This window comes from Molossus molossus, unplaced genomic scaffold, assembly GCF_014108415.1.
Source record: "Molossus molossus isolate mMolMol1 unplaced genomic scaffold, mMolMol1.p scaffold_m16_p_1, whole genome shotgun sequence".
Taxonomy (NCBI): Eukaryota; Metazoa; Chordata; class Mammalia; order Chiroptera; family Molossidae; genus Molossus; species Molossus molossus.
In genome coordinates, this window is record NW_023425344.1 from 156,283,276 (window position 1) to 156,311,014 (window position 27,739).

At 41.2% G+C, this 27,739-nt stretch overlaps 1 protein-coding gene and 1 gene segment (V, D, J or C); both read left to right on the forward strand.

The window, feature by feature from the left end:
* Window positions 1–27,739, forward strand: part of LOC118629905 (T cell receptor alpha chain MC.7.G5-like) — a 314,180-nt gene that overhangs the window by 173,820 nt on the left and 112,621 nt on the right. The gene's annotated exons all lie outside the window — the stretch shown is intronic.
* The window catches only part of LOC118629938, a 52,318-nt gene that overhangs the window by 5,035 nt on the left and 19,544 nt on the right, over window positions 1–27,739 (forward strand). Inside the window, 1 exon segment of the C gene segment in view lies at window positions 7,021–7,029. Within this exon segment, the coding sequence occupies window positions 7,021–7,029 (9 nt within the window).

Genomic DNA, 27,739 nt, shown 5'->3' on the forward strand with positions numbered 1-27,739 from the left:
TGGGGGAATGGGCAACAGTTCTGTCTTTTTAGCTCGTTGAGAGTCCTTTCCTGAATAGTTCAGACTTTCATTTTTCAAGGTCAAGTCATAGAATTCCATCAATTAGCACAGAGTGGGGAGGAAGCAGTCCTAAAAAGGTCAAAACACGAAATGGAAGATGGCAGAATTGGATTACTGACGAATGGAATATGGGGCATGGAACACTGAGCCCTTTGCCTTCTCTCCCCACCTACGTGACCACCTTCTATAAACTGATGCGTGCAGCTTCCCAACCACAAAAGGAGAGTACACAAATTAGACAACTCCTTTCTCACTCTGATCCTCAAGATGAATCTACTCCGGCAGCCCCAGGAGAGAATCTGCAGCCTCCTCTACACTTGCCAACCAATGCGTCTCCTGGAAACTATCCCAACAGACTCGGACCCTGAAATAAAACATGTGTTCACCGCAGTGAGCTTCTTGCTTTTTCCCTGTCCCAGGAAGCCGGCCACAGGACACCCAGGGAATGTGGAGTGCCTATGCAGAAAGCTGGAGTGTCTTCACAATTCCCAGCAAAGCTTTAGAGATTCATCCTCCGGGACTTCTGGGTGTGCCTAGGGTGGGCCCCAGAGGCGGTTTCCATCTGCACCTGCCACCTGATAGAAGTGAGCAGTATTGCTCAGCAGCAGAGAGAAGGCAGGCTGGCATCCACGGGGACAATACCAAGGAGAAACAGCCTGTGTTGTCAGAAGCTCTGCCATGTCCAAGGCCTCCTGTTTCATAAAGACCTAAACTGCGTTTGCAGAGCACATGTCATATCATGAGCGATTAATGGAGAATTGACTGCCCCAGTTGTCTACAGAGAAGAAGGGTTTCATACACCAAGTTTGTAAGAAAGGACAGAAAGAACCATGAAGGGGCCAGTGTGACAGATACTGTAGGTTAAATCAGAGCTGTGGCACAGCATCAGTAACCCTCCTCTGTAGAAAAAGTCAACTTATTTAGAAATGAGTTCACAGCTAGTCTATTTATCAGCATCCAAACCATTATATGTTTTCCATGTCAAGGATATCTTCCTCAGCCTAACCTTTACACACACACACACACACACACACACACACAGTGTTAGAACAGTGAGAAACCTGAACCACCTCCTGGTTCAACCTTCTCAATGAAGATGTAAAAACTGCAGAATGGAGAAATTAAGAGACTTTCCCACCATCACACAACCAGCTAGTGGCAAAGCCAAAAGAGCACAGGTTCCCCAACTCTGGGTCAAGAACTCTTTCCACTACACCATGACATCTGGTTGCCATGGGAAGGACTCTGTTGCTGGATATTTCCACTCTGCATCCCTGCTATGCAGTTTTTCCCCTCCAGTCAGCTGGAAAATCTTTTTCCTCCCAGCCAAGCTGAGCCCCTTACAGTGAGAGCCTTTGCAGTTCGAACAGTAAGCAGTCTCCTCTGTGTTGTGGGAGTATAGAGCCGTAAAGAACTCCAGGAAGTTCAATCTTTGTTCTCTACCTCTTTGGAGAGAAACTCTTTCAAATCTCAACCCTGCCCTGGGTCCTTTTGCATTCCAGTGGGTGCCTAGCTCCCCACTTAGCAGGTCTTCAGTGCTTACTGCTGAGTGAAAGAAGAAAGGCTGGTCCTCCCCTCTCGTCTCAACCTAAATACACCCCACTCCTTAGGGACGCTGCTCCTCACGTCCTGCCCTTTGTCCCCATGGCACTACCTTTGATCCTCTTGGCTGAGCAATGGATGGACCAATGGCCAGAGCTGCCTTCCATTCAGAGACAAAACCTCCTCTCTTTTCTTTTCCAAAATAAGCACAAGTCATCCATATGGCAATGCTGTTAAGAAAAATAAAGCCAATGAGGTGCTATGAGATAATAAGAATGACAATAGTATTGTACTCAGCAGTGGTCAGCTAATCCCACAGGGTCACAGCCCTGGTATGTTTCCAAGGAACCCTGAGGAAGTGTTGGAGAAATTAGACAATGTTGAATTGTGGCATGTGAAGAGTTATTACACAATAGATAAGAAACCCACTGGAACCTGTGTTCAAAACCTAGTTCTGCCCTGTGAGAACTTGAGCTCATCACTTCACCTCCCAGACGCTTTTATAAGGTGAAGAAGCTGGAACTGATACAGCCTGAGGGCCCTTCCAATTCTCACCCTCGATGACTATGATCAGTCATACCCATTGCCGATGAGCTGAGAAAAAGAGAAAGCATTCTGAAATTTCAGCAAAGAGAGGTTAAAAATGAAATCTTGACAATCAAAATGATCAACAACTATAAAGACGTACTGCTAATAATAATAGCTGAAGGCCTACAGTCTTGTGGTATTTTACATGCAAGTTACTGTTCAAAGTAGTTTACATATTTTGATTTGCTTAATCTTCATGATAACTCATTGTAATAACTCTCCCTATTGTACAGAAGAAGAAACCAAAGCAAGGAAAGGGTAAGGCATTGTCCCAGCCCACAGTGCTGGAGCAGCTGAGCCTGGACACAGCCCAGGCAGCCTGCTCTAAAGGCACTCCGCCACCCAACGCAAGAGCTTCCTTTCTCTGGAGCTTATTAAAAGCTTTTTAAAATCATGTCTATGGGCAAAAGAGTGGATCCAATGCCTTCCCAGGGTCCTTTCTGACTGCAGTAGGCTCTATTCTATAAAAGGAGGCTCTGCAAGGAAGGTAGAACTATTTCCTACTGGGTCCCCATGGTACTACACTTACAGGTTGCATCCAAAAAGACCAATAGCTTCCATTGTATGTCTGTGGGCACTTTTCCATCCTCAGTCACCAGCACGTGCTGTCTGTCTGGGCTGACCTTCCTTGTGCTGTTTGTCTTTGGCAGTGATTTTTAACCTTTTTCATCTCACGGCACACATAAAATCACTAAATTCTAAAATTCTGCGGCACACCAAAAACTATCTTCATTTTTTGCCGATCTGACCAAAAAAAAAAGATATAGTTATGATTCATTCACACCAGACGGCTATTGTTGTGTTGGCTGTTGTTGATTTTTATTTGACAATCTAAGGGAAAAGAGGTCAGTGCCCCTGACTAAATAGACATTCTTGCAGCCTATGGATTGAAAACCACTGCGTATGGTAATACAGGAGTCATCAGTTTGGAGGTACTATAATGTCTGTCTCTTGCAATTCTTATCAGGGCTTTCTTTTTTGCAGAGGTCCAGTCACTGAATCAGCTGGAGCACTTTCGGGAGACCTTGAGAAATGCTGGGGAGTTCCTGATGATCAACTACAACACCTCTGGGTTTAACTGTGGACGCCTCTGGATTAACTGGTTTCCAAAGCTCCAGAAACAACATGTTTCCAAAATTAGTACTTCAGGGCATGTTAAGCATTACGCATCTTCTGTGAGGAGATTTGTTATCACCGGGAATATCATCAAAAATCAGTTGCATTTACAAACGAACAGACTGAAACCAGAGGACTCAGCCCAGTATTATTGTGCTCTCACCGCAGTGAACCATAGAGAAACTGAAGGTAAAGCTCTCTGATGGGCAGAACAAAAGAAGAACCTGCAGATATGATCAGTGTCTTTCTTTCCTCCAGCGGGATCTCCCCATCCCAGGCCTGCATGTCCCTGCTCAGAATGGGATTACGCTTTTTTTCCATGTGAAACACGACCTCTTCACTCTACTCCTTTGAATTTTCCCAGTTTTTTTTTTTTAACTTCCAACTTACTGCATCCAGAGCTGGTTGGGCCAAAGGGTGAGGACGGACCCTAAGGAATCAGTCCTGAGTGATCCTTCCAGAAGTCCTGTCGGGCAGTGAAAATGTTCTGAATAATGACTGGGTGGTCAGAAAGTCTAACTCACGCCTGCCCCTCAGGTGGGACTGGCCACCCATCAGAGTTGGTTTTCTTAGCCCTTGACTGCTAGGACATTGAAGGAAAGAGAGAAAGAGCACAACATGTAATCAGGCAGAGCTGAAAGAAAGATGGGAGTGGAGTTTGGTCTAGGTTCCAGAGAAATGCCTTCTATAACCCTCCCCACATTGGCAGGTCCATGAAAACATCCTTATTGTGTTAACAATTCGTTCTGTGGCATAATTTAAGTAGGTATATTATCCTCCCTTAAATAGGTGGCAATATAGTGCAGATAAGTAAAATGACAAAAATAAAAATGTTTAATCATTCACAAAAATATTAATATGTATTGAACATAAAAACAATAGTCTGATCATTGTCCCTAACTTTGATAAGTTCCTTTCACTGATCTTAAAATGAACAAGTTTAAAAATTTGTTCTAATTATATATATCTTGGCCTATAAACTAAACGTGTTTATATGTGAGTTCCTCTAGCAGTAAGAAGAGCATGAGGTGTGGAATCCAACAAAAGTGGGTAAGAATCACAGCTCCTCATTTATTCATGTGGGACCTGAAAAAGGTTGCTTACCTTCTCTAAACTTTTATTTCTTCATTCATGAAACAGAGATAATAATACCTATTTCATGGAGTTATTGCAAGGATTAAATAAAATTATTGTGAGAAAGCACCTGGCACACCTGGGTGACAGGTACACCAAAGGTGCTCAATAATGCTAATATTTCATTCCCCTCTATTCTTCATGGTCTGAAGGAGAGTGATTTTCACCAAGAAAAGAAAAGATATAGAATGAGAGGGAACATTGACAATGAGCACCACCATTTTTCCAGAACAAGAAATCCAAATTGCTGTCAGTACATTTTTCATAAAAATACCTCATCAAGAATGTTCTTCCCAGACAACCTCTCTAAATTATTTCCCTGCACTAATGCCTTGAAGACAAGTTCATTATTGTGATGGTCTGGCTCCCAGTAACATACTATGTCTTCATTGCCCTTCATACCAGATGAAGGTAGCGGAGGCCAGTCCCGGCTTCACTGGAGGTAACAAGGAGAATGAATTTTTTCTGCCAAGTCTTTTTCCAATAGACTTGGTCCAGATGCCTAAGACAATAGCTAGACAAGCAGGTCTCAATTTTCAGAAAGCTCGGTCTCACCCAGGTTGAGGTTGCTCTCCTGCAGCACCTCCCCAGCCTCAGGGTACATTTAATCAATGTACCCTTTTAGGAATAGAGAGATACTTTCTCATCCTTAAATAGGAAGCTATAAAGTTTAGTTACTAACCCGTGAGGGGTGGCATTTGTCCATCCTCATTCTGACCATGCTGTCTACATGGGGTTAGTAGACAAAAAAACCAAATGAATGAATCCAAAGGATAAATAGCCTCACTTCAGTCCTCTGGCTTCTTCCATGAAAGAACTAACTATAGGGACCTTATCCGGCGGAGCTAGGAAGAAAAGCCAGGGAATCAGAGCTGCTCTGTGTCAGAAACACATGTTTTGATGGGAGAAGATTGTGAGGATATCTGCTCTAAACCACGTGCTGGATGGAAAGCCGGGATCTGAGGTTTGAGAAAACCTTCACCCGCTAAGAAAAGCTAGCAGCCTGTTGGGGAAAACAAATTTTTTTGTTTAGAAGTCAAAACTCATTTTTGTGTGTGTGACTTTAGATAAGTCAGCTGACCTCCTCGAACCCCAGATTCTCATCTGTACAATAGAGAGTTTACATGAGATGATCTCTAAGGTTCCTCTAGCACTAATAAGCTATAGGTCTCTGCCCAACAGGAATGAGAAGAAAGCAGATCAAATCTGACAGATTCCCAAGATCGGGAAGCACAGATTCCTGCCTAGCTTTGACCCAATAAGGATAAAATAAAATTTAAAACCACCAAATGAAATACACTCATGATTAATCAAAGGGAATTGAAAGTCATTGCTAACCTCACACCTACCTTGCTTCGCCTCCAGATCATCTCCCTTGGGACACTCCTCCTTCTCTTTAATGCCTCATCGTGATTCTCAAAAACTGTGATCACTCAAGGTTGAAGCTTTTAATCTCCCATGTATAAAAGGATATGCAAATAGAGTTCAGTTTCCTGTTGAGTCTCTGCCAAGGTCTTAGCCTGGCAGTTCTGGGAAAGGAGCCAAAGACCTCATATTTCTTGGCTGTTAACATTCCCCCATCTGTGCTCAAGTCAGCAGCCTGGGCTTCAGGCTGTGGTTTGTCTTTAGTCTTACACTTTCCTAGGTTTTCTAAAGCAACTCTTTAGAATGCTTTTGCAAAAATGTAACTTGGCTCCCAAGTAACCAGACAGAGGATTATCTGATTATATTTGAGAACAGTAAGAAAGAGACCAGGAAGTTCATATTACTATATTGTAGCCTCAGAATCCAATCTTGTAAGCCACCTGAGGTACTGATATTAATTAGTTCTTAAGCAAGGCTTACAAATAAGTCATCAGTGTCACCGATACAGGTGTCATACATACACATCATACATACACGGGAGGGAAAGGGTAAGGTTCTCAGATATAATAGCAGCTCTGTACAACAGTCAAAAAAATAAAACGTGAAAAACACAAGATATCTCAAAGTGTTTCTGAGCCAAAGGCTCTGCTAAAACAGCAGTCTCGGGGATCAGACTAATTGTTCCCTGTGTCTCCTGATTGAACTCATACAAAACAGTAGCTGCCATTGTTACTCAACACAAGGCAGCCAGACCCAAGTTCACTGAAACATTATCAATATTCTGATAGAAAATTATATGTTCCAAGCTGTTGAAGCTGACCATTCATTAAGCATGAATTTTCTTCTCTTTTTCTGTAAATGCTCTAGTTTATTCGTGTTTTCTAGTATTTCCCTTAGAAGCTAACTCACAAAGGGCTTTCTTATTCGTTCTAATTTCCATTGCAAGGTTGATGTACAAGTTAATTTTTTTTCAGTTCTACAGAAACCTCTATGGAAAGATTTCCTCTTCTATTTCTGTTTTCCCAGGCAGCTATCAGGAGCAAAGAGCTCAAACTTGGCCTACTACTATATTTGCCATTGCAAAAGGTTGGGCTATCTACATATCACTCCTGTAAAGGCTCAGAACTGAATCTTAGATTCCACAGGATATATAACTCCTATGAAGCTCCTGGGTGCCTGGCCGGTACAGCTCAGTGGATTCAGCATCATTCCAAGGACTGAGAGGTCCCAGGTTCAATTCCTGGTCAGGGCACATGCCCTGGTTGCGAACTGGATCCCTAGTTGGGGGGTGTAGTGGAAGCGCCCAATCAGTGTTTCTCTCTCACATTGATGTTTCTAACTCTCTCTCCCCTCCTCTCTCTCTCTAAAAAAATCAATAAAAACATATTTGAAAGAAGAAGAAAAAGCTCCTGGGCAAAGATTTGAATGCACCAATTCCGTGAACTCTAATGGGAGCTGTCCAGACATATGCCTTCATGGAAGAATGAAGGAAGCATTGTCTTCTTCAACTCTTTGGTCTACTTTTGTTCTCTTAATACCACACCTCATTCTATCATGGATTCATGGCAGATCTAGTCTACTCAAAAATAACCTGGGAAAGTCAGCATAATCTTGGGTTAGTCTGGAGGCTCAAGGTAAAGTTAGTGAATCTGACTCCAGAGGAACATCTTTTTCTCTCTCTCCAAGAGCTATGATTCAAGGTCTCTAATCACACTGCATTTCTATTTGGATATATTTCTACTAGTCCCCATACATTGTTTCTGCATATAGAGAGTTCAGTAATGAATATTGAGATTTTATCCTACATGCACTAATCAACTCAACTCTCAGTGTAGACAGATCACCTGCCAGGAGGGATTCGGATGGTTGTGCCATGGCTTTTTACCTTCCACACTACAAGCCATCTGGTCTCCATCGCATCTGACGGAAGGATCTTGTTCAGCATTGTTTACGCCTTCACACAGATCCCATAGTCAGACCTGACTATACAGGTTGGCTAATAAACCAGGAAAAGCCCGTATTTTAAAAAAGAGGTGGAGCGGATGGGACCTAAGCGCTGAGAAACTGCTTGTGCCCCTGCTGACTCAGTTTCCTCACCAGCTGCTAATCCAACAGATGCACCTCCCTTATGAAGCAACGGAGACCCAGAATGTCACATCCTGTGGTTCCCTGTACCCCTAACCCCACATTTGAGTTCCTTTCCAATTCGGAGAACAAAAGCTGCTGGCTTTGGGACAGTTTACAACAGATGTGGGTCTCAACTGCCAACTACCCAGGAAGCACCTACCAGGGAAGGGCATGAGAATTAGCTTCTTAGACATTCCCATACTGCAGTTCCATCAAACATGTGACACCCGGTCCACGACAGAGACTGGGAGACTTTCTCCTGTGCATCTTCAGGGATTGGGTGCTTCCTGTGGGAATTAAGAAGGCCAAGAGGGCCCTGGCCAATTTGGCTCAGCGGTTAAAGCGTCGGCCTGTGGTCCAGAGAGACCCTGGTTCGGTTCCCGCTAAGGGCGCGTACCTCGGTTGCAGTTTGTCCCCAGCCCTGGTTGGGTTGTGCGGATGGCAACCACTCGGTGTGTCCCTTTCACATCAATGTTTCGCTCGCTCTCTCTCTCTCTTCCTCTCTCCCTCCCATTCTATCTGAATAATAAAATGGAAAAATGCCCTCAGGTGAGGATAAAAAAAAAAAAAGGCTGAGAGTTAAAGGAATTTTTGGAAAGTAAGAGTTACCACTCTGCATGTACTTCAGGGAAATCTAAAAATCTAGTCAGAACTTTGACATAATGCTTTCCCACATCACTGACCTTGCCCGTCTCCCTCTCTGAATCCCATGTGGTGACCATACAACAGATAGGCATTAAAAGGCATTAGCAGCAGAACCTTCCTCTCTTCAAATGTACGACATGGTAATGGGGACTCTGCTAATCAGATATTATTGTCAGTCTGCCTTAGGCCTTGCAAGGATGTCCTTGCACTGCAGCTGTCTATAACAGACTGAATCCTGGCTGTTCCTAAGCTGGTACATTTTTTTCTTCAAGAATAGGTCCCTACTGTGCACAGCCTACCTAGTAAAGCTAAGAAAGATAGGAAGGACAGGGACAACGTGCAAGGAGAGAAATAAAGACATTAGTACCAGTGAAAATACTGTTGTGGACTCAAAGTATTTATCACTTGAATTGATATTAACCTGATCTCTCCAGAAAATATAAAGGTCAGTATTAGGATGTATATTTTCTTAAGGTCTCTGAAAGAAAATATGAAAATTTAAAGGGTGCAGAATTATTGAATCCTGCAGAATCCCACCCCTCCTCAAGTGTGCTTAGCTATGGCTAGAATAATCCAAAGTCTTGGCAATAGCTAACAGAGGTTGCCAGCTCCCCATCCTCTACAAACTGTAAAGTACATCACTCGTTCTCATCTTTCTGTTCCCTTTCCTCATATGATTTCATTGTATTCCCATCAAAAACTGGTATCAGGAAATTATCTGAAACCAATTCATACAACAGTTAACCTTTGAACAATATAAGGGTTAAGGGAACCGATACCCACTCAGTCAGAAATCCACGTATAACTTTGAATCCCCCAAAACTTTACAGTCATTCCTTGGTACCTGAGGGAGACTGGTTCCAGGACCACCCCCCCATACCAAAATCCAAGGATGATCAAGTCCCTTATATAAAATGTGTCTCTCTCACATAATGTTTCTCTCTCTCTCTCTCCCCCCTCCCTCCCAATAATATATACACACATAAAATCTGAACTAAGTCTCCATTTCTTCAAATAGAAGATTCAAAATTAGGTTTTGGGCTAACTTGAATATATAAGCGGTTAGGGTTGTAAATGAAATTGTCAAATTCTACTTCACATTTTGTATATATCAATTTAGTTACACATACATATTTAAAATCACATATTATATAAAATAGTATATTAATCTTGAAATACTGGTTTTTCATTCTCATGGTTCACAAATTTTATTCAGATGCTTCACAGGCATCTCAAATCGATGTATTTGTCATCACTAGAGCTGCCCTTTTTAATCTTCAAACATTGTTTCAAAGTACTTGTGTCTGAATTGTTTGAATCATAGCACGTTATAAATCCATATATGAAGCTATCACTAAAAACATCTCTGAACTACAATATTTATTCACATAACATTAGAACAGTTGTTTTGCTATTTATCCTGTAAGTGATATTCTTGATCTCCACAACAAAATATTTACTTTAAAAGATTTGTTTAAACAATATTGAACACTTGTCATTTCAAAGGCATACTCCCAAGAACAGTTACTGAGTTTTTGTTAAATTATGTACTCATCTTTTTGACTAATCCCATCGGGGGACTTCCATAAGCATCCACGAACTAGCATTGATTAAGATCACTACAGGATAACGTGTCTTCATTAAACGGCACTTAACTGTGCAAAATAAAATAATTGCAATGAAGGCATTATAATGTAATTGATAAGAAATCAAATATAAGGGGACTCTCTCTTCTCTGAGGATAATACACCTCGCTTTATATTCAAACATATATAGTATTTTCTCACAGCAAATTCCTCAAAATTAAAATATTTGTTCAACTAGTATGAATGTTTTCACCCTCTTAACATTGATCAATTGGCTTCTAAAAAAATGCAACAATTTATATTGTTTTAACATCATGCTAGCCTGGGGGCTTCACCTTTTCTAACAAAAACATTGCTTAAATATCTGTGAAAAGGGGGTTTGTTAATGCTTTATTTATATTTTTTTACCACTAGAAGGTTGAAATAGTTTTCCAAGTTTATTAACCAATAAGTGACCTTCTTAATTTGTTCTTCACCCATTTATTTTTTGGGGTTCTTGGTGTTTTACTTATTGATTTGTGTGAATGTTAATAATTTTGTGCCTCTGAGTTTCATAGCATTCAACCACAATAACAACGGTGAAAGGAGATCTCTGAGATTCTGGATGGCAGGGGGTGGTAATGGCAAAATGCCAAGGAAAGAAAAACAGGAAGAAGAGAGTTTTTGTGCTGCTGTGTTTCACTGTGAGTACCTACGTTCCACAGAGTCTGAAATGTATTAAGCCTTTGTTCAAAAACACCCAGCTGTGATCCACTGTGTATGTCTCAGCATCAGGAGGAGTCCTCTGCATGTTTTATTTCCCCTTGCTTCCAAACTCTTTTCTTTAGAGGTTTACTCATTGTCTACTACAGTGGTTTCAGAATGAACAAGTATCACCCAAGTCATCAGTACTAAATAATCCCAACCACACATTTTAATATTTATTAACCATACTCATGACAATGTAAAAGAGAATATCATGGAGGAAGTAAAGGGAATGGGGCCAACAGTGACTGTGAGCCTGCATCCTGGGTCACACACTTGTAGATGATGAACAAAGAGGACGAACCCAACTTCTCTCCAATGTACATAACTCTTCCCTTCAAAGAGTTCGATACCCAGCCCTGGCTGGTTTGGCTCAGCGGTTGGAGCATCAGCCTGTGGATCAGAGAGTCCCAGGTTCGGTTCCCGCTAGGGGCATGTACCAAAAAAAAAAAAAAAAGAGTTTGATGCCCAGTAAAAGCATTAGTAAATATTAAAACATGTACTAAAAATGTACAAAAATCCTTAGACAGTGGTTGTTGTGAATTGACTTCCATCTCTTTGCAACATGACATGATTGCAGAGTTCAATTCATTTTTAAATAATGTATTTCTAAAGGCCATACTAAAAGCAAGTCCACTAGGTGAAACTCTAACCTAGTGATATTATGAGGAGCACAGACTCTTCATAAATAAAACCTGAGCTATCAGAAGATCACAAGTAAGTAAACATTCTGTGAGAGGGAAAATTTTTGTTGGGTAGAGTTAGCAGGGAAGAGCTTTAAGAGATCAATCTGGAGCTGGTCCTCGAAGATAGCGGAAGACCTAGCAGGGCTAGGATTTTATTTCAGAGTCAAGGCATCACCCTCTCTGACCTAATGCCGCCAAGCAGTCTCCTCATCCCAGAGCAAAGACACATTTATGCCTACCCACTTAAATGATGTGTTTTTGAAAGATGTTTCCTGGAAACTGAGCAATATTTCTGTTCACGTCAGAGGATCATTCAGTGGTTAATTTCATTGATTTGAGAGCTTATGAAGCCTGGGCTCTCCTTCACTCTTCGCTTAACCCTGCATATATTTGATCCAAAAGCACAGGGATTAATCTCTTCATCCTGGAACTACAATCACCAGTTATTACACCAACTCCAATTGCTCTTTTTTTTTTTCTTAATATGTTTTTATTGATTTTTTTAGAGAGGAAGGGAGAGAGAGATAAAAACATCTATGTGAGAGAGATACATGGATCAGCTGCCTCCTGCACACCCCCTACTAGAGATTGAGCCTGCAACCCAGGCATGTACCCTGACCGGGAATCGAGCCAGGACCTCTCAGTCCATGGGATGCCACTCAATCCACTGAGCCTCACCGGCTGGCTCTATGACTCTTTTTAAGTTCAGAAGAGCAAAAGCACTGCATGGGAAAAGAAAACTATACTTAGGCTTCCTCCCAGGTTGTTCAAAATAACTAAGTTTATGACTTTTAAAAGATAGAATACATCAGTGCAATCAAAATAATATCATAAATCCAGTTTTCAGGAAATATAAACAATTAACAAAAATTACACTTTTAATGAAATTCTTATTTTTAACAGAACTGAAACATATCTTTGGATTACTTATTTTCTAAAGGAGCAGACTCTTTTAAATATTAATTTTTCAGCATACAGTAATGAGTTTGTAACTTTTTTTTCTGATATAGCAGACTGCAGGCATTCACAGTAACAGAAAAAAAAGAAATAGGACTAATTTCCTGTTGTATACAAGAAAAATTCAGAAAAAAAGGTCCAAGGCAAAAATAAAAGTTTAACATTTTTGAAGTCTCAGATTACTTGCTGGTTGCAATAGGTATATGCAACTTGGAAAAAGATATGATTTTCTGTCACCATCTTTTCTTTTTAATTTAGCTTTATTGTTGAAAGTATTATAGATGGTTCCCCCTTTTCCCCTATTGACCTCCTCCTCCCCACTCCCACCCCACTCCTGCCTTCCTCACACTATTGTCTATGCCCACTGGTTATGCATATATGCATATAAGTTCTTTGATTTATCTCTTCCTCCTCTTTCTCCCCCCTTCCCTTTGAGGTTCATCAGTCTAACAATTTGTACTTTTTAATCCCTTCACCTTTTTCCTCCAATGCCCCTCCAATCTGGCAACTAAAAGTTCTCTGTATCTATGAGTCTGTTTCTGTTCTGCTTGTTCATTTTGTTTGTTTGTTCATATTTTTTATCTTTTTCTTCAAAAAGACCCTTCAACATTTCATATAATACTAATTTGGTGGTGATAAACTCCTTTAGCTTTTTCTTGTCTGGGAAAAGCTTTATCTGTCCATCGATTCTGAAGGATAGCTTTGCAGAATAGAGTAATCTTGGTTGTAGGTCCTTGCTGTTCATCACTTCAAATATTTCTTGCCACTTCCTTCTGGCATGCAAAGTTTCTTTTGAGAAATCAGCTGACAGTCTTGTGGGAACTCCCTTGTAGGTAACTAACTGCTTTTCCCTTGTTGCTTGTAAGATTCTCTGTCTTTAACCTTTTGCATTTTAATTATGATGTGTCTTAGTGTGGGACTCTCTGTGTTTCCAGGACTTGTATGTCTGTTTCCTTCACCAAGTTAAGGAAGTTTTCTGTCATTATTTTTTCAAATAGGTTTTCAATTTCTTGCCCTCTCTCTTCTCCTTCTGGCACACCCATGATGTAAATGTTGGCACGCTAAATGGAAGTCCTACAACTACTAAATTAAAGAAGAAGCCATACCAAGATTGGTAGGAGGAGTAGAGGTGCGAACAGGCTGGTCCCACACCCATTTGTGGCGGGTAAAAATCAGGAAGAATACCTCAGCTGGGAAGGTTCTCCCTAAGAAGTGAGGGGTCCCGTGCCACACCAGGCACCAGCTCAGGGTTCCAGTGCCAGGAAGAGAAATCCCCATAGCTTCTGGCTGTAAAACCAATGGGAACTGAGGCTGAGGGAGGCTGAGGCTGAGGGAGCCCCAGGTAGTTCCTCTTGAAAGGCCTGTGCACGGAGTTACTCAGACCCACTCCCTCTGAGTGCCAGTGCAGAGGGGAGGCAGCTTGAAAGGCACCGGAAACATACAATGAAGAACTGAGTAGTTTGGCATTGGGGCAAGGGCTGGAGAGACAGCTTTCTCCCAAAAAGATGTGTTCAAAGAGGCCCTTGTTTCTTTGGTGAGCCCTTCCCCCATGAGGCCCACAGACAGGCCCTACATCTGGGACTCCAACAACCTGCCTCACACTGTTTGCACTGCCCTGATGATTCCCTGAGGCCCTGCCCCACCCATCTTTTGGGCCCACCCAAACTGTTTCCAGTGGCTTTACCATAGGATTGGCTTGTTTTAGCTTCTGTTTTAGATTTTCCTAAATTCCCCCAAACAAGAATCATCTGACCACAGCAAGCACCATACCTCTTGCTAAGTGGTCCCAGGCCTGGCACTAGAACAACCAGCCATGGTTCACAGCTTGGCTATGCCTGGGCACCTGCAAGACCAGCACAAGAAGTAGCCATCTGCAGATCGCTTTGTAGCTTATGCATGGTGGCCCCAGGTAGAACACAAGCAGTGGCTGACCTGGCTCCAGAGCCAGCACACCCAGGGGACAGCTTCAGATCACATCGAAGTAACACCACCCAACCACCTCCACAAGTAACACACTGAAGGAATGGACTCAGTGGGTACCAGAGCCCTGCTCTGTGTGGTGAGCCCCTGCACAGCTGATCATCTAAGTTAGTCAGAGGTTGGTGGTCAGTGGGCACAGTCAGTCCTTGCAGCTGATCAGCCTGAGTAAATCCCTCCCATTGACCTGCCAACAGCAATCAAGACTCAATCACAACAGAAGGCTGGACAGTCTACACGAGGGGTGCACCTTCAAAGCACAGCTTGGTGACCAGGGAGGCTGTGCCACTGGATCCTACAGGACACCTACTAAAACAGTCCACCCTAGGAAGCCTAGGAAACATAGCAACTCTACCTAATACATAGAAACAAACACAGGGAGGCAGCCAAAATGAGGAGACAAAGAAACATGTCCCAAGTGAAAGAACAAAACAAAACTCCAGGAAAAGAACTGAACAAAATGGAGATAAGCAATCTAAAAGATACAGAGTTCAAAACACTGGTTATAAGAACACTCAATGTACTTAGTGAGAACTTCAAGGAACTTTTAAGAATGTCAAGGAGCTTAGTGAGGACCTCAAGAGCACAATAAAGAACCAGTCAGAAATAAAGGATGCACTAACTGAAATAAAGAATAATTTACAAGGAATCAATAGTAGAGTAGGTGAAGCCAAGAAGCAAATTATCAAATAGGAATATAAGGAAGCAAAAAACACCCAGTCAGAGCAGCAAAAAGAAAAAAGAATCCAAAAAAAAATGAGGGCGGTATACGGAACCGGTGGGACAACTTCAAGTGTACCAACATTTGCATCATGGGAGTAGCAGAAGGAGAAGAAAGGGGGCAAGATATTGAAAACCTATTTGAAAAAATTAATGACAGAAAACTTTCCTAACTTGGTAAATAAAACAGACATACAAGGCCAAGAAGCACAGAGAGTCCCAAACAAGATGAACCCAAAGAATCCCACACCAAGACACATCATAATCAAAATGAAAAAGGTTCGAGACAAAGAGAGAATCTTAAAAGCAGCATGAGAAAAGCAGTTAGTTACCTACAAGGGAGTTCCCACAAGACTGTCAGCTGATTTCTCAAAGAAACTTTGCAGGCCAGAAGGGAGTCGCAAGAAATATTTAAAGTGATGAAAAACAAGGACCTACAACCAAGATTACTATATCCTGCAAAGCTATCATTTAGAATCGATGGACAGATAAAGTGTTTCCCAGACAAGAAAAAGCTAAAGGAGTTCATCACCACAAAATCAGTATTATGAAATGTTGACAGTTCTTCTTGAAGAAAAAGAAAATAAAAAAATATTAACAAAATGGAAATAAATACATATCTATCAACAATTGAATCTACAAACAAATGAACAAGCAGAACAGAAACAGACTCATAGATACAGAGAATTCTTTGATGGTTGCCAGATGGGAGGAGAGTTGGGTGAAAAAGATAAAGGAATTAAGAAGTACAAATTGGTTAGACTGAAGAACCTCAAAGGGAGGGGGGGGGGAGATAAACCAAAGAACTTATATGCATAACCAATAGACACAAACAATAGTGTGGAGAAGGTAGGAATGGGGTGAGAGTGGGGAGGAGAGGGTCAAATGGGGAAAAAAGAAGAGACATCTGTAATATATTCAACAATAAAGATAAGTTTAAAAAGTCTGCAGCAAGTTTAAAAAATGAAATGAAATATGTTTCTTAAAACATATTTCAAAGACCTTCCTGAATCTGTAGACATTTGAACAAGTGTTCATATGACATATTTCTAAGATAACAATAAACTTTGTTACTGACTATATAAATAAAATAAGTAAGAAAATTGCTAATAATGATATTGCACTTTTTGTATTACTCTCATTCAAGACATAGACAAATCACTACCTTTTAAGATCTGAGATAATGAGAATAGCTCAAAATCAAGTCCTCCACTCATGTGGGGGAGGGGATAGTCTATTCCTCTATAGATGTACCAAAAAATTACAATCAGCTGATTGTCAAGCTCATGTCTCCTTCAGTTGGATGGGCAACTTAAAAAAGGTAAGAGAAGGTTTTGATAAATGCCAAAGTATGTTGAGGGCCTCTTAACTGAGGGGAAACTGACTGGATTTATTCATTTGGGGAACTTTATATGTGTCTCGATTCAAAAGCCTGGCCTCTTCATTTCTGTCCAGTTGCTAAGTATATCATTTGATGTATTAACCCTGCAAGCCATGTTGATCTATTCCTCCTCTTTATGGTGTTGCCAAAAACTCAAGTTACTGTCACCTGTCATTTAAACAAGTAAACATTATATTTAATGGAAAGGCTGCAGTACTATCACAGAAATATAGTTTGAGTATTGAACATAATGTGGTCAGACTTCTAGGCCTTCACTGATCCCTCCTTCTGTCACCAAAGCATGATTATCATAGGTCCCATATTCGTCTGCTGGGGAAGCCACACAAAATACCATGGTCATAGCGACTTAAACAGCAAAAATTTTATTTTCTCACAGTTCTGAAACTGGAAGTCAAAGATCAAGATGCCTACAGAGCTGGTTTCTCCTGAGGCTTCTATCCTTATATGGTCTTTTCTCTGTGCCTGCATGTTTCATTTTTTTGTGAGTCCAAATTTTCTCTTTTTATAAGGACACCAGTCAGATTGGATTGGCCCCAAACCTCAGGGCCTCATTTTTTAATTTAATTATTTCTTTAAAGGCCCTATCTCCAAATACAGACACATTCTGAGATACTGGAAGTGAGGACTTCCACATATAAATTTTGGGAGGATAAATTCAGTCCATAACATTGACAAAATAGTCAAAACTCAATTTTATTAAATCTCAACTCTTGAGTATATGTCTTCTTAACATTCTGTGTGGCAAAACAAGTACACATGAAGCACTTCTGCTAATTTCAAATTATGTTCGTTATCTCAAGGGAAAACATTTGTGCAATTATTTGAGTTGCAAGTTGAACAAGTCTTTTTTCCATGAAACACCATTTTTGTTTGAAAGAATGACTGACAGACAAACTATAGTTACTCAGACATGGGTATTTGGCAGGCATCTTCTTGAAAATGAATAAACTGTTCCCATTACATCAAGAAAAATAATGGATAGTTATTACTAATGATAAAAATCTAAGTTTCAGGGAAAAATTTAGAGTTTAGGAAAAGTTGTATATGTCACCAGGAGCTGGATGGGCCCCCAACATTTCAATGTTTTTCTGATTTAAAGATATTAGTGGTGATATTAACTACAGTGGTATTTTTATATTGTATGATGCAATGTGTCAACATGTGGAAGTTACTTAACTTATGAACGTTTCCCAGTTGACCAAAGGATAATGTTATAAAACCATGTATGGGTGAAAGTTATATCCAAAATGTAAGATAGACCAATGGATTTTAATCTAACAGAATATGGAAAGTTCATTAACATGGTTTTAGATTCCACATTACAACTAACCTCTCTTTTCAAATTATACATTTGTTTATATTTCTCATATATGTCAATAAAACCAACATATTGCAATAGATAGAATGAGTAAACAGACATGATGTAATAAACCAGCTCTTCCCTGACAGATATCCAAAGATTATGATCAAACACCCCCCAGAGATACCCCTTCCTTTGGTCTACTTACCCCATGGTTTTTAGATGTCCCTCCCTGTACATGGTTTGAAGTCTCTTCAACAGCCTGGCATTCGCCTTTGAATATAGTAATTTGTCTATAACCCTCAAAGAGTACATATTAACACTGGGAGCAGGAGGTGGATGGAGATGAATGAAGCTAGTTCAAAGTCCGTATCCCTGGAGGACATCCCTCTCTAATATTTATTTTATTTTTTTGGGTTGGTATCCCATAAAATTTCTCAAAGTACTCTGAGTCTCTGAGCATGAGTCCTATTCCCAGCCAGGACTGGACTATCCCATGGTAAAGCCAATCCTCATACACTGTACCTTTCCTCTCTTCCCCATTGAGGATGAGCTTGCCTGGCACTGAGAACATGGACTGGTCTCCTTTCAGGAAGAGCAGAACTTCAGGATACACCCACCCTGTGCCTGCCACCCACACCCCTGTCCCACAGAAGGGTATCTCATACAAGAGTGAAAAGTCACAGAAAAAAAAGAAAATACCAGGTCACCCAGGCCATTCTATGACCACTTCAGGGAAGGAGATCAGCTGAGGAACTGAGAGGATACCCAGAAACACTTGCAAATAATAAATGCCAGAATAAAAGACCAAAGAAGACTGGGTATTTGCCTAATATACTAAAGAAATTAACTGAAGTAGGAATTGAAATATTTGATTTCTTGTATGTTCTTTTGAACTTGGGGGCATTGGCCAAGTTGTGAAATCTCTCTGGACCTTTCTAGACTCATTCATCTGAACACTCAGGGGCGTGAATATGTAATCCTCGGGGTCTCTCCCAGCTGTGCCATTCTAGAATTCCTGTCCAGAGGCATGGCTCATCCTTGATTACTCATGTCAGTAGAAAAGGATACTTCTGAATAGTCCAAATATAAAGTAAAATTCATTTCTGTTTTGTTTTAGACTGTCTTTCAGGTGTGAAGCAAATGACAACACATTTATTTTCCCAATGATGCTTAAGTCAGGCTAATGTTAAAAAGCAATTTGTTTACCACTAATGTTGCTATGCTCTGCTAAACAAATGTAAGGTAGTGTTTGTTCTATAAGGAGGCCTGGTGCCAGAAAGAGAGCAGGGCACTGTGAGTTGGCTATATGTGGGTTCTGGCCATGGTTCTGTCACTTTCTAGTTTATCCTCACTGAACATGAGATAGCTCACCCTTAAAATAGATTCAGAAGACATTTTCTGAGCACTCACCATGCCAGGCACTGTACTGGCACAAGGTATACAGAAATGAACAAGTAAAAACCCTTCTTTTAAGGGTCTCTACCGAATGAAAAAGGGGAAAGAGGGGTTTTGAGTGCAATGATGGAGATAAGCACTGGATGTCATGAAAATTCAGGGAAGGGGTGGGCATCTAACCCAGTCCACTCTTGAGCCTTCATTTAGGACTTCCCAGGAAGTCAATAGCTAAGCTAAAACCAGAAAAGGAACAGGATCTAAGGAGCTGGGTTAGAAACCAAATTTGGAAATAGAAGAAGGAAAGAGCATGTAAGGTAAAAGCAATCACATGGTAAAAGCAAAGAGGTGCGAAAAAACATGGAGCTTTCAGGAAGGAAGTAGTTCAATGCAGCTGCGTTTAAGGGAGCAAGTAGAAAAGTTCAAGATATAGGCCTGAGGAGGTAAGCAAAAGCCTGTGTTCCATATCATTTTATCCTGAAGATAATGGGCAGCCACCAAAATTTTTAAGCATGTAATTTTATAGTTGGGGTCCCCCCAAGGCTTAGCATCTGTATTAATCAGCTATTTCTGCTGTGATTATGATCTATAACAAACAATCCCAAAATATCAGTTGCTTAGAACAACGAACATGTATTGCTTTTGTTCGTTGGTCTGCAGGCCAGCTGAACTTGGTTTCAAGATGTGAGTTACAGTCAGGTCTGCTTTACATGTCTTCATTCTAAGAACCAGGCTGAAGCAGCAATGACTCCCTGGAGCATACTCTTCTCATCTCAGAAGGCGGAGGTTCAAGAGTGCTGGTGGAAATTTATGATGTGATGCCCCTTAGAGCCTCAGTTTAAAACTGGCACACTCTGCCCTGGCCAGTTTGGCTCAGCACTTAGAGCACTGGCCCATGGACTGAAGGGTTGTGGGTTTGATTCCTGGTCAAGGGCACATGCCTGGGTTGCAGGTTCAATCCCTGGCCCCAGTCAGGATCATGCCAGAAGCAACCAATCGCTGTGTCTCTCTCACATGAATGTTTCTCTCTCTCTCTCTCTCTCTCTCTCTCTCTCTCTCTCTCTCCCCCTCCTTTCCTTCCACTCTATCTAAAAATCAATGTTAAAATATCCTTAGGTGAAAACAAAAAAACAAAAAATGGCACACTGTTACTTGTACCCATATTCAATGGACCAAACCATGGCCAAGCTCTAAAGTCAATAGAGTCAGATGTGTATTTGGCCTAGGAAGCCCTGCAAAGTCATATGGTAAAGTACATGGATATACACTTCTGTTATAAAGAGGGTATGAAAAGTTGGGAACCACAACAACTGCATTCTCATCAGGATTCATCACCCCAAAACTCTCTGCCACAGCCACAGGATTGTAAAATGCACTGCTTTGGACCTACAAGGTTGCATAGTTTAAGTTTTGGTATAACTCGAGATTTTAATTGCCTTTTCACTCCCAACTTTCTGTTTCCTATAACTAGTTCTATTCAAACCTGTTTTTGATGGCTGCTTGGGAAAGTCTGCACAACAGCTAGAAGAAGGTCAGTGCGTCTCACAGTAGTTAATCTATTATTCAACACAGTGACCACCTACTTCTTCCCAGTTCAAAGACTAGCACCTTAAAAGAGCTATACTCAAGAGTCAAAATTACAATTCTTTATTTTAATCTGGCCCTCCCCATGAGACCCCCAACTTTTCACTTTTCCTGCTTTCTACCCTAAGCCATCTTCTATTACATTGTTACTGAGGCCATAACATTTCATTTTCTCATTTCATAATTATTTTGGTGTTCCCAACTTTTCACTCCCTCTTTATAACAAAAGTATACATCCATATACTTTACCACATGACTTTTCAGGGCTTCCTAGGCCAAGTACACAGCTGACTCTACTGACTTTGAAGAGTATTAGGCTCTATACATGGAGATTAAGTTGCTTGGAGTTTATGGGGCAGGCACATAATTACATGCAGGGTAGGAAAGAGGTGTCACAAAGATTATAAGTAAAATTGTGACACCCTGATTAAGCCATGGATTTGGATAAGATCTTCCAATGAAAGTCTGAAGATCAACATTTTTTTCCAAGCCTGCTCCTTTTTGATAACAACAACAAAATTCACTCTCAGATTCCAAAATGGCAGCAGAGTGAATGGAAGCTACGCAGACCATCTCTCAGAACCAAACTAGAATTACAACCAAAAAAAGACAAATCATCAGGAAAAAGCAACAGAAAAGCAGCTGGAGAGGACCCATATAACCAGGGACAGGAAAAAAATGACACTGAATTGAACCTGGTAGGTCTGCAGAGGCACAAGAGGGGGTTGGGAGCCCACAGACAGAAGCTGTTTTATCTGTGAGCAGCTCCCTTGGGGTTAAAATACCAAGCCGGCACCATAGCACAGAGGGCTGGGACAGAGCACTAAATTAGCTACAGCTACTCACTTTGGGTTCTGGCAGAGGGAGGGTGGACTAGAACTCTGTGGGGACACTCGGGATTTGGAGGGTGCTCAGAATTTTTGCTGAGTCACGGCCACACAGGATGGTGGCCATCTTACTCCTTCCTGGAGCTCTGGGGAAAAACAGCAGCCCCTCCCTCCGAGATTTAGTCCCATGCACCTGGGCGAGAGAAATGCAAATTGAGGCTCATTAACACCCAGAATCTGCCCCACCTTCTGGAAATCTTCTTATGCTGAATACCTGAGAAAGTTTTTCATTCAGCTGAGGGCTTCAACCCAAGGCTCATCAAGTAACTGAAACTAAAAGCCTCCAGTTCAAGAAGCACAGAGAGCCCCAAGGAAGAAGAACCCAAACAGGCCCACACCAAGAAACATAGTAATTAAAATGCAAACAATTAAAGACAAAGAGGGAATCCTAAAAGCAGCAAGACATAAGCAACAGGTTACCTAAAAAGGAACCCCTATTTGGCTATCAGCAGACTTCTCAACAGAAACACTACAGACCAGAAGGGAATGGCATGAAGTAATCAAGGTCATGAAAAACAAGGATCTGAATCCAAGACTACTCTACCCAGCAAGGCTATCATTCAAAATAGAAGGTCAAATAAAGAGCTTCCCAGACAAAAAAAAAAAAGGCTAAGGGAATATATTAGCACCAAATCAGCACTGCAAGAAATGTTAAAAGGACTTCTGTAATTAGTAGAAGAAATAGGAAGAAAAATATAACCACACTAAACAAAAATGGCAATAAATAAGTACATATCAATAATCACCTTAAATGTAAATGGACTGAATGCTCCAATAAAAAGACAAAGAGTAGCTGATTGGATAAGAAAGCATGACTCAAAAATATGTTGTTTACAAGAGACCCACCTCACAACAAAAGACTCACATAAGTTAAAAGTTAAGGGATGGAAAATATCTTCCAAGCAAACAGAAAGGGGAAAAAAAGCTGGAGTAGCAATACTCATATCTGATAAAATAGATTTCAAAATGAAGGCCATAACTAGAGACAAAGAAGGCCACTACATAATATTGAAAGGATCTATCCAACAGGAAGATATAACCTTGATAAACATATATGCACCTAATATAGGAGCACCAACATATATTAAAAATCTTCTGGAGGACTTCAAAGGAGAAATCGATAGCAATACAATCATAGCAGGGGACTTCAACACCCGCTGACATCACTGGATAGATGCTCTAGACAAAAAATTAGCAAGGAAACAGAGACTCTAAATGAAGCACTAGAACAAATGGATTTAATAGATATCTACAGAGAATTATACCTCAAAAGTAGAGAATTCACATTTTTCTCAAGTGCACATGGACATTCTCAAGGATAGGCCACATGATAGGACACAAACTAAATCTCTACAAGTTTAAGAAGATTAAAATCATATCAAGCATTTTCTCACATCACAATGGCATAAAACTGGAAATCAATTGCAACAAGAACATGCAAAGACATTCAAAAACATGGAGGCTAAATAGCATGTTATTAAACAATGAATGGGTTACCGAGAAGATCAAGGAAAAAATTAAAAATTTCCTGGGAACCGGACTTCCGGTCAAGATAACGAATAGGTAAACGCGGTATTGTGTCCTTTCACAACCACATCAAAGTTACAACTAAACTACAGAACAACCATCATTCAAAACCACCTGAAATCAAGCTGAATGGAAGTCTTACAGCTACCGAATTAAAGCAGCAGCCACATCGAGACTGGTAGGAGGGGCTGAGGCCTGACGGGCTGGTCCCACACCCGCGTTTGGCGGAAAAAATCAGGGGGACACCTTGGCTGGGAAAGTCCTCTCTGAGGACTGAGGGGTCCCCGTCCCACACTAGGCACCCCGCTCAGGGTTCCAGCGCCAGGAAGAGAATCCCCATAACTTCTGGCTGCAAACACCAGCGATAACTGAGGCTCAGGGAAGCTGAAGTGGCTGGAGCCCAGGCAGCTCCTTAAAGGGCCCACACACAGACTTATCAGACTCACTCCCTCTAAACTAGGAGGGAAGGCAGCTCAAAGGGCGCCAGAGACATCCAGGGAAGAACTGAGCTGTTAGGCACTGGAGCGAGGATGGGAGAGGGGGCTTTCTCCCTGACAAACATGCTGTCAGAGGCCTTTGTTCCTTTGGTGAGCCTTTTCCTGGGGCATCAGACAGTCACCATATCTGGGACTCCAGAAACCTGGCTCACACTCGTAGTCCCACCCTGGTGACTCCCTGAGGCCCCGCCCCACCCAACTTTCAGGCCCACCCAAGCTGGTGCCACTTGCTTAACCATAGGATTGGCCTGTCTTGAATCCTGCTTCAGGTTTAACTAAATTCTTCCAAACAAGCAGCATCTGGTCTCAGATAGCCCCATACCTCTCGTTAAGTAATACACAGAAACAAACACAGGGAGGCAGCCAAAATGAGGAGACAAAGAATCAGGTCCTAAATGAAAGAACAGAACAAAACCCCAAGAAAAGAACTAGAGTGAAATGGAGATAAGCAACCTAACAGATGCTGAGTTCAAAATACTGCTTATAAGGATGCTCAACGAACTCGGTGTGAACCTCAGTGAACTTAGTGAGGGCCTCAACAGCATAAAAAACAACCAATCAGAAATGATGGATGCACAGTCAGAAATGAAGGAGGCACTAACTAAAATAAAGAATAATTTACACAGATTCAATAGTAGAGTAAGTAAAGCCAAGAAGCAAACCATTGATTTGGAATATAAGGAAGCAAAAAATGCCCAATCAGAACAGCAAAAAGAAAAAAGAATTTTAAAAAAATGAGGATAGTGTAAAGAGCCTCTGGGACAACTTCAAGTGTGCCAACATTCACATCTTGGGGGTGCCAGAAGGAGAAGAGAGAGAACAACAAATTGAAAATCTGTTTGAAACAATTATGGCAGAAAACTTTCCTAACTTGGTGAAGGAAACAGACATACAAGTCCAGGAAGCACAGAGAGTCCCAAAGAAGATGAACTCCAAGAGACCCACACCAAGACACATCATCATCAAAATGCAAAAGGTTCAAGACAAAGAGAGAATCTTAAAAGCAGCAAGAGAAAAGCAGTTAGTTACCTACAAGGGAGTTCCCATAAGTCTGTCAGCTGATTTCTCAAAAGAAACTTTGCAGACCAGAAGGGAGTGGCAAGAAATATTCAGAGTGATGGAAAGCAAGAACCTACAACCAAGATTACTCTATCATGCAAAGCTGTCACTTAGAATCGATGGCCATATAAAGAGTTTCCCAGACAAGAAAAAGTTAAAGGAGTTCATCACCACCAAACCGTTATTATGTGAAATGATGAAGGGTCTTTTTGAACAAAAAGATAAAATATATGAACAAACAAAATGGCAATGGATACATATCTATCGACAATGGAATCTACAAACAAAATGAACAGGCAGAACAGAAACATTCTCACAGGTACAGAGAACATTTTGTTGGTTGCCAGATGGGAGGGGTGTTGGGGGAATGAGTGAAAAAGGTGAAGGGATTAAAAAGTACAAGTTCATTGCTAGACTGACAAACCTCAAAGGGAAAGGGGTTGGGGGGTGAGAAGAAATAAACCAAAGAACTTATATGCATAACCAATGGACACAGACAATAGTGTGGGAAAAGGCAGGAGGCGGGACAGGAGTGGGGAGGAGGGGGTCAATGCAGGGGAAATGAAGAACATCTGTGATAACATTCAACAATAAAGATTAAAAAATAAAAATAAAAAAATAAATGAGAAACAATCATTAGAATGGAAAGGCAACCCACTGTGTGGGAGAGCATCATTGTCAATGATACATCAAATAAGGGGTTAATTTCCAAAATATATAGAGTACTCATACAACTCAACAAAAGGAAGACAAATAACCCAATTTAAAAAATGGGCAGAGGAGCTGAATAGACACCTCTCCAACAGAACATACAAATGGCCAAGAGACATATGAAGAAATGCTCAACATCACTAATCATCAGAGAGATGCAAATTAAAACAACAATGAGGTATCACCTCACACCTGCCAGAATGGCCGCCATCAACAAATCTTCAAACAACAAGTGCTGGCGAGGGTGTGGAGAAAAGGGGACTCTAGTACAACTGCTGGTGGGAATGCAGACTGGTGCTGCCACTATAGAAAACACTATGGTGCTTCCTCAAATAATTAAAAATTGAATTGCTATTTGACCCAGTGATCCCACTTCTAGGAATATACCCTAAGAATCCTGAAACATGAACCAGAAAGAATATTTGTACCCCTATGTTCATAGCAGCACTATTTACATTTACTAAGATCTGGAAACAGCCCAAGTGTCCATCAATAGATGTGGATAAAAAAGCTGTGGTACATATATACAATGGAGTACTATGCAGCTGTAAGAAAGAAAGATCTCTTATCCTTTGAGACAACATGGAGGGACCTCGAGAGTATTATGCTAAGGAAAATAATCCAATCAGAGAAAGACAAATACCATATGATCTCACTTATTTGTGGAATATAATGAACATGGTGAGCTGATGAACAAAATAGAGCCAGAGACATAGAAAGGAGTATGGTTCAGACTGACAAACCTCAGATGAACCAAAGAACTTATATGCATGTATGCATAACCAATGGACATAGACAACAATGCTACGGGGTTGCAGGGGGCAGGATAGGGAAGAAGGTGCCTAGCGTGGATAAAGGAGAAACATCTCTAACAAAAATAAATTAATAAAAATTGGGGAAAAAGAAAAGAAAATGAATTCACACTCTCTTTTAATGGTTCACACTTAATAAGGTCACTTTTGATAAGCCCAGTGTATCACTTTATTTTCATAGTGATAGACACAGTAATCAAAGGTGAACCAAGCCCAGTGTCTTGAGAGCCCCAGAGAAGAGTTTTCAAACAGGGAGCAACTGTGTCAAAAATCAGAGGTCAAGTGCAGCCGGTGTGGCTCAGTGGTTGAGCATTGACCCATGCACCAAGAGGTCACTGGTTTGATTCCTGGTCAAGGCACATGCCCAGGTTGTGGACCAAATCCCTAGTGGGGGGCATCCAGGAGGCGGACAATTGATGTTCTTTCTCATTGATGTTTCTATCTGTCCCTCTCCCTTCCTCTCTCTCTAAAAAAATTAGTAAAGAAAAAAAATTTTTTTAATCAGAGGTCAAGCAAGAATACAAATAAAAGGTATCAACTGAATTTGTACAGAGCCACTGCATCTAGCTACACAGTTATGCCTTGCACAAGGGCGCTTGGCCAAAGGAACAAGTAGGGCTAAAGGCCCTGGTTGTGGACCTGCATGAGCTGGAGAAAGGGAAACCTTTTATAAAGCACACAAAGGTGCCATCTGTTTCCTAAGCTTGAACCCAAGCTGCTTCTTCTGTACTCGCCCAGCAGGGTTTCCTTTTCTAAGTCACACAAAACACCATATGGGCTACTGGCCCTGAAATTAGCAACCAGGGAGTCAAAGGAGAGGATAAATTTTTAATTTATGTGGAAGCTCTTTGTAAAGTGTTTAACACCATTCAGGTGTAAAGCTGGGGCAGGCAGAGGTGATCTGGAAGCTTGGCAGGTGACAGGAGAAATTACATTGATCACAAACATTTTCTGCCTAACCCACAGCATGTAGAATCCACTTGAGACATTCAGATAGCTGACAAATGCTTCTGTGGGAAAGCATCTGAGAGAAGACTGGCCAGAAAGCACAGATGGGAGTGGACATGATGGTCTCTGAAAGCCCATTCTAGTTGCAAACTCCAGGGTAGATTTAGCCAGTGGGGCAGAAGAGCCTCAGACAGATGCACCTGGGTGAGCCTGCCCTGACCCAGCTGCTAAACCCTTTGATCTTGCTGGAGCTTGGCTTGCAGAAAACACCCAGCCCAGGGGTTCTCAGAGTTCACACAGGGTGAAACCCAGGGAGGTTTTTGTAAAGCTCTGTAATATTGTGATTGGTGGGATACTCACAGTGCTACAA